The 18950-nt window shown below is 34.7% G+C and overlaps 1 protein-coding gene across 9 annotated transcripts in view; it reads right to left on the reverse strand.

Annotated features, from left to right (window-relative positions):
• Nucleotides 1-18950, reverse strand: part of LOC125655848 (phospholipid-transporting ATPase ABCA3-like) — a 59208-nt gene that overhangs the window by 24541 nt on the left and 15717 nt on the right. For 3 of the 9 annotated variants that reach the window (XM_048886375.2, XM_048886374.2, XM_056145457.1), the window contains exons 2-5: nucleotides 10458-10803; nucleotides 8649-8717; nucleotides 8168-8404; nucleotides 6858-7102 (exon numbers count right to left, since the gene is read on the reverse strand). In XM_048886375.2, coding sequence (XP_048742332.2) covers nucleotides 6858-7102; nucleotides 8168-8404; nucleotides 8649-8717; nucleotides 10458-10746 — 840 coding nt within the window. In that variant the 5' untranslated portion in view covers nucleotides 10747-10803. The remainder of the gene's footprint in view (nucleotides 1-6857; nucleotides 7103-8167; nucleotides 8405-8648; nucleotides 8718-10457; nucleotides 10804-18950) is intronic. The other 6 variants (XM_056145459.1, XM_056145460.1, XM_048886377.2 and 3 more) reach the window with 3 other exon arrangements.

Raw genomic sequence — 18950 nt, forward strand, 5'->3', positions numbered from 1 at the left:
AAGTGCTTCTTTTGTACCCAAGGTTACATGCTCTATATTCCTTTATACAAAAGTTACAGAAAGGGTACAACACAAATCATGGAAATAGAAAGTAAGAATTACATGAGGTGGCTCTACATAACCTAGGGTACAATGGGTACAGAAGTTAAAATGGTCTGTTGGATGCAGCTGATTGGTCAAGAATGTAACATGTCCACGCCTCCGATTACCTGTAGCTATTGCTACCTGTGATTATGACCTCCTATCTGAACAATCAATTACAATTGATTCTATCTATTATTTGTGTACCGCATCTTTCATATCTATAACTGGATTTAATTCCATGATGGGTCAGTTCAATCATTATATCATCTAAGATTTTGGTGATGAAGAAATAATGTTAAATCAGGTTTATTTTATTTATGATTAAAAAGTAATATAAAAGAAATATGGATTTATAAACATGATAAATGCTTTATTTTGGTGTAATCATAGTCAAATAATTGAAAGATATAATGACCAATTTGAAAATTAAAACAAATTAAATATATAGAAAGAAATATTATAAAACATTCATAAATGTTAATTGGGTTCAGGACTTAATTGTGCTCATGCAGAAGTATATGAGTGAATAATATTTTAAATATATGCATTGTATTGTAAAAAAAAAAATTGTGAATGGGGTTGCTTCAAAATGAATATTCATATTATAATATAGTATTTTCTATATATAAGCTATCTTTAGCACTGTACTTTGACAAACTTAGATTTATCTTTCCAAACATGTCATCATGCATATATAATATATCAATTGTCTTAGTTTAGCTTATATCACTTTGGCTAGCAATGATTTGGATGCTCACATTTGAATAATGAAAAAGAGTTCAGCTTATAAGTACCTTTATTTCAAATGCAATACTTATTTAAGGTGCAATCATACAATCATGCAGTCATCAGACACTTTGCACTGCAAATTATCTTATAAAAAGTCATTTACATTTTTCTTTGATAATATAAATTGGCACGTGATGTATAATTGCTTTTATTGATAAAGTACTACTTTGCAGTGACACAGATTAAAAATTTAATTATAACCATTATTCAGATCAATAGTTATAATTATCATTCAGTGCTCTGTAAATAGCTGTACAAGATAGGGGTGTGTCTAGTGCAAGCTTATTTAGGGTTCTTCTTTCACATCTTTTCTACTTCAAAGAGCACACCTGTGGTATAAGGAATGTAGGAAAAAAGTCACCGATAAGAGAAAACATTTTGTAAATGTCAATGTTTTTAATTTAAATCGCTTCCACAAGGAACCTCCTATCAGAAATATGCCTTGACCCAGTATGAAGGTCATTTTTGACAAGGTCACAGGGTACTACATGTAAGTAACGTATTAAAATATGGTTTTAGCCATATACTTTGAAATGAAAAAAAAAATCAAAGCTTATACTTTAGATAAAGGGTACTTTAGACTTCAAGGTATGTCCTGACCCTAAACCAGAGTAATTCAGATAAGGTCAAGGTCACCAGTTTTATAAGAATAAAATTCTTGCCATAACCATAACTTTGTTGTGGAAAAAAACCCAGAAGATTATACAAGACATGAATGATACTTGTGATTTTGAGAGGTGTAACAACCCTGCACTATGATTGTTTTAACAAGGTTAGAAAGAAATATCATTAATACAAAAGTCAAGGTCTCAGAGTTCAAGATATATCTTAGAAATTTAAAATTTGAAAGGACAAAACCTTGGATTGGAAGAGTCACGGTCGTAGAACTGAGAATTTAAATATTTTTGGTCCATGACAATTTGATGCTTGGACTGTTGATAGATTTTGATACTCACTGCAATTTTTGCTCTCAACATGCATTCATTCCTTATAACATTTCCATTAGAATTTGGACAAAATAGCAGAGTTCTTTAAGCTATTTTAAAGTGAACCTTTTCTGTTTACCTTGCAGGGTCATCAGTCCTTAATCCTTGATAGAGCTCTAGTTAGTCTTATTTTGACATTTTATGATTGCAGCAATTGCAAGATATTGAACTATTGTTACATTTTTGTGACAGATGATTGAACAATCTAATTAAAATCAGACCCTAAGATACGCTCACAATCGCTTATGCAGAGTATACAGCATGAATTTAAGAAGTCTGATTTTAATTATATTGATGATTGAAATACCGATTTTAGGTGAAGATGTTTTAATTTATTTCAGGTTTATGAAGAAGGGGACATGGGTTTGATTCTCAGAATAGCAGTTTATATATACATTAACATGCCTTAGATGAATATATATTTAGTTTGCTTTGCACATATTTTTATTTTTTATGCACATTTTCCTTTATATTTCTCATGATATATTTAAAATATTATGTATGGATGGTGATGGCTGGGGTTGAGTTATATATAATTTAGTATGAAAACAACCTAATTTTTCCCAATTTCGTGTATATAAAGATCTTTATAACACAATTGAAGCTCTTTCTCTCTGCTTGCTGAAATCTTTACTACTTTTCTAACACTTCTACTGCACCAATCTAACACCATTATAGGTAGTGTACGGACAGTCTAAGACATGGGTTCAATTCCCATCACTACCAGAGTTGAATACATTTTTGTAATAAATTATAACACACTGCATGGCTTAATTTAACCTCACTGTTACATTGTTGTTTTTCTCTATTGAAAGAATTTATTTTATAGTTTTAGTAATGAAGTAATGATGATTTATTTTATAGTACCGTTGTAATCGTATTTACTTTCTTGAATTTAATGAAAACAAAAAGAATATAAGAATATTTCTATTTTAAGAATATTCATTGCAGTATTTTTATAATATAGATTTTGTACACTGTTTGAAAAGATCTTTTTCGTGCTGTATTCATTTCTTAATTGTTCATATAGAGGACCAGTTCCTTTCCAAGGGGAAATAATCAAGAAAAGGCAAAATATATAGTGGGGTCATTAAAAAAAATTCTTTTGAAGAACCATCGTGGCAGATAAGGTGAAACTTTTGTGAAAACTTCCTGATATAATGTTGATTCTAAATAATTGAAAGCATCACCCCAGGAGTAGGGTGGGGTTACAATAGGGAATCAAAGTTTTACATTGGAATATGTTGGAACAAATCTTAAACAATCTCCTTCCCAAAAGCAACTGGATCAAAAAATGGTAAATCTTATGTGAAAGCTTCTTGACATAATACATGATACTCTAAATTGTTCAAATAATGACCCCTTGGTAGGGTTAATTGGGACACAATAGGGGATCAATGTCTTAATTGGACTATTTTAAAAAAAAAAAAATCAAAATCTTCCCCAAAAGCACTATCGATCTGCAAATCAAAGTTGTGTTGACTAAATTATTTTGCATTTTAAATTATGGACCCTGGGTTAGAGTTGGCTAAAATCAGGATTGAATTTTAAGTAATACTTGTATACAAAAAAAAAGGAATCTTCTCCATAACTGTTAAGGCCATGTTTGTCATATTGATACTAAAGCATTCCTATCTTGTGTGGATTCAGAGACCCCCTATAGTTATGGTAGGGTCATAAGAATGGAGTCTCAAATTTTCTTGGGAATATAAAGGAGAAAATTCTTTTAAAAATCTTAAGAACAGCAGGGCTCAAGTACTCAGGTGAGCTTTGTGGCACATACACCTCTTGTTTCAAGAATAAACATTATAACTTAAGTTGCTCCTGACCTGAGGGTGTGTCAATACCCTATCATAAGGTAATTGACTGAGGTTAAGGTCACAACATTTTGTGCATAGTTTTGATCCAATAAAAACCCCCATGGTGGGTATTAGTCCTTCTATGACATCTCTGGATAGGATGATGATCTTAAAAGATCAATCTGCTTCATTTTTCTGTATTTTAAGTCATTAGCTTTAGAAGTTTTGTGTTAGTGTTTGTGTTACTGTTATTCAGTGGTAAGGTTGAGTTTACCTAAAAAAACAAACACATTCTAATGCAACTGTTTTGTAAAATGCATTTTGATTGCCTAATGCACTGTAGTTTGCGGCAATAAAACGAGCATTTACGAGACGGAGAGTATTTGATTAATGCGTCAATTTACTGCCTAGATTTTCCATGAAGACCCTATTGGAAAATTCACATTTCTGGTATGTACCCATGTTAAATCAGGCCATGTGTTGAGCAAAACATTTGTAAAACAATACGGTATGGATTTTTATAATGCAATACTTAGCAAGAAACTGCTTGAATGGTACCTGTTATGAGTTGATGTATCAGTATGATACACAGTTAGATACATGTACATGTATGTACTTGAACATGTCCAATATCGATCAATAAATTTATATTGATGTCATAAGTTGATTCAGCCTAAATGGTAACACAGGATCCACATAATAATAATAAAAGATTTCAGTTACATTTTTATTGCAATTAATTTATAGGCATCGGGTTTATTAACACATGACATAGTTTGGTCAAATTGATATGCAAATAATTCTTAATTTGGTTATTTATTGCATGCTTTCTTACCTGAAACCTTTGATAGGCCCTTTTTAGACAAATATTTTTTCAAAGGTTTTAGTGTAATTTTTTTTAAATGTTGACACTATGTATTAATGTTGCATATCTATATTTTGTTTTGATTAAAATGTAAACTACTTTATAAAATACCTGTGGATGTTTAAATGTGTGTTTTAAATTAGGTGAATTAGTAGGAAAAACACATATAGTATAAAATTATAACTATTCCTTCAACACTGTTCAAGACAATGTTGTTTTAAAAGCTAAATCACTTCGTGTTGGAATGTTTACATGAAAACTTCTCTTGTTTGATGTATTGAATGTATTGTATATTAAACTTAATTTTACTTGATAATCTTCCAAACCATAGACTTCTGATGATAAAATTATGAAAACACTGTTCACGCTTTTATTTATGAGGACCGAAACCTTCTTGGTGCTTTGCCTTTAAACTTCATTTTATAAAACTTGCTTTTTTTTTTTTTTTTAAATATGCTTTTTTCGAAGAAAAGTTATAACCATGTATTATAAATTATTTTGCACCAAGAAGGTCTCAGGAATAAATCTGTTCTCTTACCTGACTGATGAGGCCCAAAGAGAACATTTAAATATCAGCATTTTCAAAAGTATATTTCTTATTTCAAAACAAGCATTAAGAAGCCAAAGAGGCACATCAGATTTGATGTATAGATGCACCTTTTAAAAAAACTTCTTTCTACTACAATACTCAGTATCAGTGAGTGAATGGAAGCATTAACTGAGAAGAAGATTCATTAAAATATTCAATATGATGTGGGTGTTGCAGTTGGGGTGGGAAAAGTTATGATGTAGCTGGAGGGGGGAAGCCCAACTCAATCATTTGAATTAAATATTGGTTATTAATCATCACAATGTTCGTTAAAATAGTGATTTTTTTTATTTGAATCATTCAAATAACAAAGAGGAAAGAAAAAGTGTTAATAAACCTTGTACATCTACTTCCAATTCATGTGTACTTACTGACCTATAGCTTTCAGTTACTACATGTATTAAACTGTTAAAGTACTTATAATATTCTTATTTTGTAATTCCTATTTACCATATTGACTTTATTGTGGTGATAACCCTTACTACAATATGTCCACTGTCGTATGTATTTACATATGTGTGTAGAACATTTCTTTTCCACCTATATTTTAGAACTTTTCATTCTCACAGGGGTCCAACACAAAACTAATTTTATCCACTTCATTAAAATACATATGTGGTCATTATTGTGTTTATACATGTATGTCTTAATTTACCAAAATATTACAGGCACTTAACATATTTTTCTTATCTAAATTTCGGTGTACTCTGCAACGTAAAGCTGGCCGGGGGGTTTGGGGGTTTAAATACCACTGTGCTTAATTTGTCAAGGTATCTTAAACCATTTATACATTGGGTTAAAATTCCAAGCAAGTTAATACCTTTGTTACCTTGAGTAACACATTAAATATCATAACATTAAATTAACACGTAAAAGAGACGACTGATACGGGATTTGACCGTTTTCTTACTTGATTCTAGGCCTACTTTCACTTTGTGTGTGACGTCACAATTATGGTCACATGGTGTGCAGGGAGCTGCCTTTAGACTCGTTCTTTTTGTATAACCTGGTCTGGTATGGGGACACACCCCCTTGACAACCAGATGTCGGAACTATTTTTTTTCTCTCTCTCTCTAAATTTACATTGCAGCACTGTTTTCAGCCTTCTATGGAATAGAAAGTCAACGTGCACAATAAGATACTTCGGTTTGATACACATGTTGTTTTCTCGTTGTCAATATTAGCATCTAGGCCTACTTGTACGCATATCACTTTTGTAAAACATCTTTCTCTGTATGTATGGTTGAATAATACTATTAATAGATTAAAACAAAGATATTATATTCGAATTAATGATTTTCCAAGTAAGCATTACCCTGTTCATTTTGAAATACATTTCTCACTGGGGAAAAGAAGGGGGAGTGCGTTGTTTCATTCCTTGATCCGTCTTTCAACAAAGCAAACAAAAATTCATACGTCACATTTTATCACATGACGTCAGACACATTGACATGTGGATCGCTACCTGTTACTTGCTTCCATATTTTCTTGTGTCTTGTATGCAATGTTGTCGCTAATAGTAAATCCAACACAAGAAAATATGTAAGCAAGTAACAAATAGCATCCACATGTCAATGTCTATTCCATAAAACGCTGAAAACAGTGCTGCCATGTAAGTTGAGAGAGAGAGAGAGAGAGAGAGAGAGAGAGAATCCGACATCTGGTTGTCAAGTGGGTGTGTGGACTCACGCCCGGCTCCGACATCTACACGTACGTATCAATAGAACATTTGTGCAGCTACTTACTTTCAGCTTCTTCTCTCGATCGTAGACAATTTCTTTCGTCAGCTGTAGGGCACACAATATCAGCCCCAGAACAGTCGTGGTAGAGATGGAGACCCTGATGAAGGTAGCTAAACCATACTCTGTATAGGGCGGGTAAGGCATTCTCTTCACGCGAATATCCGGCAGGACGGCCGAGGAATTATAGTGCCTGATGACCGCAAAGTCTACCGCATATTGTAATGAAAGAAATCCCATGTTGTTGTATTCTAAGAAAGAAAATAGAAATGTAGATATGCAATCATATATATTTAAATCCACACTAGTTTTCAAAATTGTCTTTAATACGTTTACGAATTATAGTGATAACCATTTTTTCATTAACAAGCTGTAAAACGAGTATGAATTTTGATACAATATAGTATGATTATTTCAAAGTAATACTAGCTCTCATTTCTGTATCGAAATTTTTTTGGTGCAACATTGTGATTTACTATTTCAGTGACAGAAAAGATATAAGGTTTATAAACTTTTGTTATCAATATAGCCGCTATTCCCGCCCCATCCTACCCATGGGGCCATGATTTTAAGAAACTAAAATCTGCACTATGTCATGAAAGATTCATGTAAATTTCAAGTTTTCTGGTTCTTGTTTGATTGATTGATTGATTGATTGATTGCATCTTGTTTAACGTCTCTCTCGATAATTTTTCACTCATATGAAGACGTCACCAAGACCGGTGAAGGGCTTCAAAAACTGTGACAAGAGACATCCGTTTTTAAGGTCATCTCTTAGAACCCGTGACATTCACATCTGATGCCGAGTGTTTGGCGATGGAATTGTCACTACCTGTTTTAACGACTTACATGTAGATTTGTCACCGCCAGGATTCGAACCCCGGCCTTCCGCAAGCGGGGCGAATGCTCTAACATCTAGACCACCGCAGTGGTCATGTGGTTCTTGAGAAGAAGATTTTAAAATGACCCCATCTTTCCTTTTTGCGTGCTCGTGCTTATATCCCCTTTGATGGAGCATGGTCCTTCATTTAAACAAACTGGAATCCCCTTTACTCAAGGATGATTTGTACCAAGTTTGATTAAAATTGGCCCAGTGGAAAGTTTACTGACATATGGACGGATAGATGACAGACAAAATATGGTGAGAAAGACTCACTTGAGGGAGAGAAAAAAACCCAGAAAATGATGGGAAAAAAGAGAAAACATAATACTCTCTTTATAATTTTTTTAACCAAACCTCTTCTTTTTTGAAGAAAATTGTCATGCCATATCAACCTTTCTCAATCCATCCCAGGAAACTATCATATGAAACTTACTAGAGTCGCCGTAACTCGGCCCGGGGTTGAAAGACTTATCTGCGTAAGTGTCCTCCGTCTTCCATTCCCCGCCCATGCGGATCCAATAGGTGACGTCTTCAGGAAGTCCCGAGTCATACGAGTGTGATGGATCAAACACGATTCCAGCAGAATCATACGAATAGCCGTAATATTCATCCGAGTAGGAACGGCGGAGATAATTAATCAGGTGATCCTCACTGGCAAATCCTTTAAGCTCTGAACCAATAATTCAAACAACAAATGGCGTAAAGGTGCTGACAAGTATATATTAGCCAAATCAAAATTTCGTGCTTTTTCGCAGACACAATTGAATTGCCCAAGTTGGAGCTTTTTGGGATAAAATATTTAGTATCCACTCTCATAGACGAATATATTGTCTGATGAAATATGTTTTCAATTATATATCAATTGTCATAATTCTTGTCATAATGTAAGAATTCGAATATATAACCATAAATACCTATATCTGGCCTACTCCAATAGCCGTTCTCCTCCATCCCTAAAACATGGACACAGAAATTTACCAATTCTGGAAAGTGCGTGTATGACATTTTACTTAGTAGAACAATTACAAAAGAAGCCGATGATCCATAATGTTACTTGCTGGAAATGAGACGCGATTCGGAGGCTCAAAACACTATGTGAACTATAGGTGTCAGAAGGTTCTCTTGCGATTTGGATCAGCTGTTAATACTTTGCCGATTCTGAAAGGGGGGGGGGGGGTTAGCAGCAGCATGACGACATGGTTACACAACAAAACTAAGAAGCCTGTTCACATTTTAGAAGAAATACTTCAAACCCTTGATGTGGGCCCATAATTGGCTCAAAGCTACGTGATGATATGAACAAAATCGACTTTCTCTACATATGGATGATTGTAACTAACGTTGCAATTGTGAAAATGTTTGGAGCACTTTTCATTACACTGTCTACTCTGCTGCAATCCCATCCTAACCTTGAATACCAAGACATGGAAAACAAACTTGAATCTCTTCCACTAGCAGATGTTTGCTATCTCTAACTCATTCACTTGAATCTCTTCCACTAACCGATGTTTGCTATCTCTAACTCATTCACTTGAATCTCTTCCACTAACCGATGTTTGCTATCTCTAACTCATTCACTTGAATCTCTTCCACTAGCCGATGTTTGCTATTTCTAACTCATTCACTTGAATCTCTTCCACTAACCGATGTTTGCTATCTCTAACTCATTCACTTGAATCTCTTCCACTAGCCGATGTTTGCTATCTCTAACTCATTCACTGTGAACAGATGTAGTGACAGACATTCCATGAAATTCGACCCTTTTCGGTCTCTATTTGGGACGCCCCCTCCACCCCACCCCCCTTCCGGACCTAAATCGAAACTTACAAACCTATCAGCACAGCTACACAACATTTGCCTAATTATCATAACCATATGCAAAATATGTTGTTTCACTTCATGTACCTGTTCAAATGCAGGAAGACTTCAACTGAAATGAAAGAGTGACATACATATATACAGACATTCATAGACACACAAATACTAAGCGCTGCTCAGTGGCGAAACCTACGCGTGCACACGACTCCTCGTACAAATTCTTGGACATCTTCCTGATAATGCGTAAGAAGATGAGGGGGTCCCTTCAGCCATGCACTGTCTTTCAGCTGATGAGATAGTATTGCACGGATAGCTCGATCGGCAGGGTTTTTCTCCGTGGATACGAATTTCCACTGTTCCGGTTTTGTCATCTTTCGGATAAAGGAGACAGGATTCGTGACATATATACAACATCGGTGTGCAGTGTTGCAAACGTACCCTAACACTACCTTACTGTCAGAGTAGGAGTTGAATTTCTCGATGGATCGCGGTAAGTGATCTTTGCTGCAGAACAACCCATTTCAACTGCCAATACTGCTGCACAAAGCTCCAGTCGTGCACTACAATGTCCATGTGTTAGAGCAAGTTTCAATTTTCCTAGAATAAATCCCATCTGATCACTGTGTTTTTTTTATGAAAATGTACGCATGTCCAAAAACACTAAAGTATACATGTATGCATATTACATGGTCGGATCTCGGTAGTGTCTAGGGAATATTCCTGGGTCCCCACCAGCGCTACGTCCTGGACTCACTGGGGGCCTCAAGACAACCTTCAGACCCCTAGCACTTTTAATTTCCACACCCCTGTTAAGAAATTATTGGATCCGCCACTGCCCAAAACTTGGTGTGATTACTATCATCATCGTAAACAAACAACCTGTATCGAATCATATAATGACTTACCTTTCACGATGTACTTGGTACTATTCATGATGCTGTTTATCAGAGTTCTATTCGGGGCGTAGAGGATTTTACGGGGGAAGTTGTAGCCGTTATAAAAGGTGCTCTTCGTGTAGTTAGTTGCAGGATGGTATGTCGGTTTAAAGTCAGCAAGATTCCTAATAACTATCAATAATATGGGAAACGCTAAAGGGAGAACAATTTCAAAGACTGTCACACAAATTTTCCGCCTCTGAAGAAGAATGTTCTTCCACGTCAACAGCAGAAACTGGGTCAATAGTCCGGCCACCATAGCTGAGAGTTTCTGTTGTTCCTTGTTTTCTGCTCAATTCATACACAATGGAGTCTGCTGAATGATAAACATAATATACAATGCAATGTGACAGAATCATAAATATATACAGATTCAGAACATCGAAGGTCATAGTAAAGGTAGGTGTGATTATTGTATAAAGAATAATACCAATGTCACATGGTTATGACAAATATGAAAGGTGAAAATAACGAACTATGATCAATTTCATAACTCCTGTAAGGAATACAAATTAGAGAGTTGGGTAAACACGGATTCCTGGATATATCAGATGTGGAATCGGGTGTCTACGAGGAGTAAGCATCCCCTATAGACAGGTTGCACTCATTCTTGATCAGGTACATGTAAAGGGAGTAATCCGTAGCCAAAATCGGTCTAAAACTATGTTGCTACACCATACCAGAAGTTTGGTTTCTGTCCATTTTGTAATAAACTGCTGGGTATAGACACATAATTGTTATATTGAAGTTAGAAGATTGACATTCCAAATGTAATATCAAACGTACATACATGTAGCACTATACATCCACAGATACGAGAGAGAATGTGTTGCTTACATGCATTTGTTTGGAAGGAGGTGAAAGGTCGAGCTTAAGACCACGTGATCAATGTATTTTGAGGTGTTTGAGAACATGCATTATGATTTACATCTTCGCTAGACAAGGGTTTACGATCCGCTTCTCCACAAACCCTTGGCAGATTTAGTGCGATTTTCGTAGCTTTGAATGGTGCCCTTTAGCGGATGGAGAAAACAACCCTGTTTTGATTACATCATGCTTATCCAATGAAAATGCGTGTTTCAGCTACTGTTTAAGTTGTTTAGAAATGTCTGAGCTCGTTATTTAGAAATGGCTGCGCTCAGAGAATAACGCAATGTGGTATGCAAATCATTCATTTAATTGCATACTTGAAAAAGAAATCAGTGAGAATATTATTTAGAAAATAAACATGTGTGAACCCGTGAAATATATGTAGTCGTTGAGTCTTCGTTTAAAAATAACCCAACGTGTGTAAGGTGAATTCCAAATTGAGGGAAATAGCTCTGAAGCAACTGTCTAAATCTGGAATAGATAGAACATAACACAACGAATTGCAAGAGACGTTTGATATTAAACTTATGGTACGGTACTGTAGTAAATAAAATGCACTTCTTTACGCAAATACGAGTCTGTGACTGCGCACGTGGTATCATTGGTTTGGATATGTATTTGATACATGGTCGAGTGACAGATGTAGGTATTTAAATTCCTTTGTTTTGCACGTGATCTAACGTAACACGTTCTCTGATTGAGCAGTGGACTTTCCCTGCGTCCAATCATATGCTGAAAGTTGAAGCTACGAAAATCGCACTAAATCTGCCAAGGGTTTGTAGAGAAGCGGAACGGATCGTAAACCCTTGGCTAGCGAAGATGTATGATTTAATATAATTGGCGCCCAACATTGTCGTAGTTAGCCAACCTTTGACGTGTACACCAGTTAGGCAGAAGGTCTGGGGCCACGTTCAGGACCCTGGACCCCAGTGGATCCAGGTAAAGCCCTGTTGGGGCTCAAAGGAAGCTTTTGGATTCTCACAATATGAAAGAGTTTTAACTATATAGAGCATGCGTTTAAAGCTTAGAAAATGAAACATCATATTGAAAGAGTTCTACCTCAGGCACCAGAAGTGTGGTTTGTGTGTATAAATCATATGTACATATATCCCACCCCTTCTAAATCAACAACAATCACAAAGAGAAGCCTACAAATCACTCTGAAAACAAAGGTAGCACTTCACCTTTAAAGCATAGAAACAAATCGCAGCTCTATCGGTTCTAACACAGTACAAACGAATAACTTTAACCCTACGAAAAACTATGTATAGTTCCTCCTTGCAATATTTTGTTCATCATACTGGTTGACCTTTTAAAATCATATAAATCTGTGCGTGATCAGCTTAAGCATTCGTTGTTTACTATCACCATGCAATCTTGACATGGGCTATTTGCATAAATCCATTGGTATACTTTTGTACATCGATCAACGATACATAAGCAATTTCTTCACTGATCTATGATAAGTGGAGCCAATCCACTTGTACTGATGTACCAAATAGGTCAACCGGTCTCCAAGAAACCATATGAAATACATAGGATTTCTTAAACAACTTGCTTGTAAATTGCTTTTGATACACAAAACGTTTACAAATCAGATCAGGCATTGTCCAAAGTGATGTATAAGAATGAATTTATAATAAAATAGAAACAGAATCACTGAATGAAATCATAAAAGTGGTGCAATAGCGACGCATTCAAAATTCTATATAGAATGATATTGATTCGATTTGAATATAGTTCATCGTATAATACATACAAATGGATTGAATTGTTTCATACCGATTGCTAGGCCGTTCTTGGCATGCTCATTTTGACTACGGATAACTAAGTATACCTAATCAAACTATAGGGGTCACGACGGGTGTGACCGGTCAACAGGGGATGCTTACTCCCCCTAGACACTTGATCCTACCTCTGGTATATCCAGTGGTCCGTGTTTGATCAGCTCTCTATTTTGTATTGCTTATAAGAGTTATGAGATTGATCACTGTTCCTTATCTTCACCTTTATAGGAGTTATGAGATTGATCACTGTTCGTTATCTTCACCTTTATAGGAGTTATGAGATTGATCACTGTTCGTTATCTTCACCTTTATAGGAGTTATGAGATTGATCACTGTTCGTTATCTTCACCTTTATAGGAGTTATAAGATTGATCACTGTTCGTTATCTTCGTCTTTATAGGAGTTATGAGATTGATCACTGTTCGTTATCTTCACCTTTATAGGAGTTATGAGATTGATCACTTTTCGTTATCTTCACCTTTATAGGAGTTATGAGATTGATCACTGTTCGTTATCTTCACCTTGATAGGAGTTATGAGATTGATCACTGTTCGTTATCTTCACCTTGATAGGAGTTATGAGATTGATCACTGTTCGTTATCTTCACCTTTATAGGAGTTGTGAGATTGATCACTGTTCGTTATCTTCACCTTTATAGGAGTTATGAGATTGATCACTGTTCGTTATCTTCACCTTTATAGGAGTTATGAGATTGATCACTGTTCGTTATCTTCACCTTTACAGGAGTTATGAGACTGATCACTGTTCATTATCTTCACCTTTCGTTACATACAAATTCTTGCAAGATAATGATCCTCTCCAATAGACTGTTATACAAACGTTTTAAAATTCAACTATATTCTAACAAGAGGCCCATGGACCACATTGCTCACCTGAGTCATCTTGATCCATATCAGAAGACTTTCCATATATATTTGCATGTAAAACCGTAGTCCCTATTATGGCCCCAACTCACCACTGAAGGCCATGGTGTTTGCAAACTTGAATCTACATTATGTCAGAAAGCTTTCATGTAAATGTGAACTTCTTTGGCCCAATGGTTCTTGAGAAGATTTTTAAAGATGTTTCCCATATATTTGTATGTAAAACTTTGATCCCCCCCCCCATGTGGCCCCATCCTAACACAGGGGCCATGATTTAAACACACTTAACTCTGCACTATGTTAGGAAGTTTTCATGTAAATATCAGCTTTTCTGGCTCAGTGGTTCTTGAGAAGAAGATATTTAAAGATTTTCTCTATATATTTGTATGTAAAACTTTGATCCCCTATTGTGGCCCCATCCTACCCCCGGGGCCATCATTTCAAAAACTTGAATTTGCACTATACCAGGAAGCTTTCATGTAAATCTCAGCTTTTCTGGCTTAGTGGTTCTTGAGAAGAAGATTTTAAAAGATTTTTCCTATATATTTGTATGTAAAACTTTGATCCCCTATTGTGGCCCCATCCGACCCCCGGGGGCCAGGATTTTAACAAACTTGAATCTGCATTATGTCAGAGAGCTTTCATGTAAATGTCAGCTTTTCTGGCTTAGTGGTTCTTGAAAAGAAGATTTTTAAAGGTTTTCCCTATATATTTGTATGTAAAACTTTGATCCCCCTTGTGCCCCCATCCTACCCACGGGGGCCATGATTTGAACAAACTTGAATCTGCACTATGTCAGAAAGCTTTCATGTAATTACCAGCTTTTCTGGCTCAGTGGTTCTTCAGAAGAAGATTTTTAAAGATTTTTCCTATATATTTGTATGTAAAACTTTGATCCCCTATTGTGGCCCCATCCGACCCCTGGGGCCATGATTTTAACAATTTAGAATCTGCATTATATCAGGAAGCTCTTGGAAGGTGGCCTGGCCCTTTATTTTAACAATTTAGAATTCCCTTTACCTAAGGATGCTTTGTGCCAACTTTGGTTGAAATTGGTCCAGTGGTTTTTGAGAAGTCAAAAAATTTAAAAGTTTACAGACGGACAGACAGACAGACGGACGCCGGAATACGGGTGATCAGAAAAGCTCACTTGAGCCTTTAGCTCAGGTGAGCTAAAAATTGTATATACCATTAAAACTTTAAAGAATATCTAATGTAGTTTTATACAGAGTAAACCAAAATACATTGGAATCGTCTGATAGTGCGTCGCTTCCTCATAACAAGCAATGAGTATCTATAATATGAATTTGTTTAATTCGTGCAAGTTTGTTAAAAAAAATTGTTTCTCGCATGGCTATATAATTTACACGAAAAAAGTAGTTGCAACTATCCTCTACTAAACCACAAGAACAAAAAGGAGTGTATGATTAATGATTAATTAGATATTGTTTAACGTCCCTCTCCAGAATATTTCACTCATATGGAGACGTCACCACTGCCGGTGAAGGGTCGCAAAATGATCGGTGCTTACAGCCGTTGAGTAGGGAGGGATGTTTATAGGGCTACACCTGCTGTGACACGGGACCTCGGTTTTTGCTGTCTCATCTGAAGGAACGCCACATTTAGTCGCCTCGTACGACAAGCAAGGAGTACTGAGGACCTATTCTAACTGGAGTCTATGAGGTTTCTTTGCAATTTGTCATTTTAGTATACAGCAATGCCTTGATTTAGCATGTAAAATGTTTATATAACGCTTACCGAAAGCAAAACAAGATGGTGATTTAGGGGGCCTTATATTTATATGATCTTTGTTTATTTATTTTTTAATTAAGGTCACCCCGTTGTGGCTATGTTTAGCAAACTCCATTTCATAACCATGTCCGGAAAAAATGATTTTTTGAAAGTAGTTCCACCCTCCTATGACGTCATAAGATTTTGCTTTATGACATGTCAATGATTTAATAAGATTATGCATGACAAGAACAAAATGATTTAATAAGATTTATGCTTGACAGGAATATAAATTTTGTTGGAGTCTTTTTCAACAGTTATTGTAAAAAGAAACTTGTTAAACATAAAATATTCAGTCTAAGTTATATATAAATAATCAATTATATGTTTCAAAATATTGAATCTAAGAACAATAACTCTGTTTTCACTAAATTATTTATCAATTCCTTTATGCGATAGATTTCCTTTATTTTAACAAGCATTTTGTATATATTTTTTAAAGAACCAGTTTCATGAAATTGTTATGTATACAGATAGTTTATTGCCAAATATTGAGCCCCTAAGGGCATAGACTTGATAAACATTGCAATTAAGTACAATATGTTTGAACAACTGAAGGTACCAAGGGACGATGCTTTGGGAACATACTGTTATATAGATAAAAATATTGTTATTGTATCTATATCCATTTGCATACACCTTTCAATCATGAAAATGTAAATCATAAAAAGGGTAAACAGAATTGTCCCATCTCATACCAAAAGTTGGGGTTCAAGAATATTCATTCATTTATAAAAAGTATAGATTGAAAACCTTAATATAATACATGTACCTGTACATAATAGCTCTCATACATGAACTAGTCACTATACAAGATTAGGACTTGGAAACAGACACAAGGATTCTTGGACTTTCATTATCCATTAACCAGATAAATTTCTCCAAGTCTTGTATAGACAACTAAAATTAGAACATTCTCCATTCATTGTATTTAACATCCCTGGTCTTTCAAAATTAAACTGATCACAACACAATAGAAAATGCATTTCTTCACCCACAGCACCAGAATTACAATGTGAGCATATTCTAAGATGTGCAGGTATATTTCTGTATCTACCAGTTTCAATGATTAATTTATGACATGAAATTCTAAACCCGCTGAAGCTTCTTCTGTAGCCATAATTTTTAATAATTGACAAATGATTTTCTCTTTGAAAAAAAAAAAAACATTTGAACTTAGTATATGTTCTAAGCTTAGATGTTCCTGTCTGCTATCCACCCAATGGGTCAAGTATAATGATCTGAGAGCAGGGTGTACTTGTTCCGTAAAAGTGTTCGCAGATACAGTATTTGTAGAATTTATATTTGGGAAATATGCAAGAATGGCATTTATACAGCTATTAAATAAACCAGGAAGGAATTTCATTAGATGTTGTGTATGCATTGGATACTATGTTGTTAAGGAGGTACGCTACACCAAAGAAATTTGATGTAGATGAAAAGTGGAGAATATGTACAACAATATTTTGAAGTTGATAATTTTCAAATTTACTTTCTTTTTGTCAAAAAATACAGTTTTAGTAGAAGGTAATCTGGAAAAAAAAATTTAAAACCCCTGCTGGACTTGAACCTGCGATCTACAGTTCATCAGTCGGTATTCTAACCTACTGAGCTACTCGGCTAGGTATTTAAATGGAATAGGAAATGTCCAATATTGCTGATATCGATTTTTTCATCCATGTTTTTAAAGGAAGTCAGCCATTATAACGATGTAGAGTTCTGTTTTCTAATTGGTACCAGTAATTCAGCATATTGCTTAACAAGTTGTAGGATAGAGGAAATCTACAAGTTAGTTCTGAATTAACTCCAAGAGTTGTTGCTTTTTTATGAACACCCAATACTAGTCTACAAAACTTAATATGCAATTTTTCACATTTTGAATTTTTCAGAATAGTGATTGCACTTTTATCTTTTCTAAACGTGGATGAGAATGGGTTAAAAAAAAATCCCCAAATTTCACTACCATATAAAAGGACAGGAGTAATTGTGTGGTCAAAAATATGTATAACTATGTTAGTTCCAGGATTTTGAGATAAAAAGTGTTTAGTAAGCTTTCATTGCTTTTTTTGTACAATTCCGTTTGTGCAAGAGTGAAAAGATCCAAAAGCTGTAAATGAATTATGAAATATTTGTATTGTTGAACAGTCAATTGTGTTATTGTCAAACATGACTTTTTCCTGACTAAATCTGCCAGCCTTGTCAAAAATAAGTACTTTGGTTTTAATGGGATTTACAGATATTAAGCACCAGTCATTACAAAACTTGTTTAGATTATCAAGTCTTTTTTGAAGGCCTTTTAGTTACGAATACTATTATATCGTTATAACCTGATTTTGTGAAATGTTACAATGCTTTTCAAGGAAAATTACAATTTTCTGTCGTTGATAACAGGCATATGTGTGCTAAGTGATCTTTTTTTTTTTTAATACCGCAAAATATTTATCTTATCATTTTTATTTGTTAACTAAGATATATTATTTCAAAAATCAACAATCAAACATAAGATGAAACCTATAATTCTTGAGAGGTGGACTTACCTTAAAAACTTAAAGTCTAAATTTTGGAATATCGTAGTTATTGACATTGCTTCGGTGATTTATCATACATATATATGCACGTGTTGACGAGATGTGCGGAGAAGCTCCTTCATCAAACCCCAGTGAGGAAAAGTATCGCCTGAGGATCTGTGTCCAAGGTAAATATTTTCTGCCAAGGGTTTGGGGAAAGAGATATAAACCCGCACGTGATCATCCAGAGAGCAAATGTTGCAATATCATAATATCATTTGTTTTCAGGGAAAAATATCAATTATCTGTGATATTAAAAACAGGACTCCCAAGTCCGATTCTCTGAATAAATGGATAAAAGTAAATATTATATATATATATATATATATATATATATATATATATATATATATATATATATATAAATATTGAAAATCAGAATGACACATTCCATAAAAAACAATCATTTACTGCTTGGCTCGAGTTAGTAGTTTATATATATTTATATATATATATTTATATATATATATATATATATATATATATATATATATATATATGATTGTTGTATCGGGAAAGGGCTATATACATGAACTTGTGCTACAGATCTTTTGATGCTTTGTC

This window comes from Ostrea edulis, chromosome 7, assembly GCF_947568905.1.
Source record: "Ostrea edulis chromosome 7, xbOstEdul1.1, whole genome shotgun sequence".
NCBI lineage: Eukaryota > Metazoa > Mollusca > Bivalvia > Ostreida > Ostreidae > Ostrea > Ostrea edulis.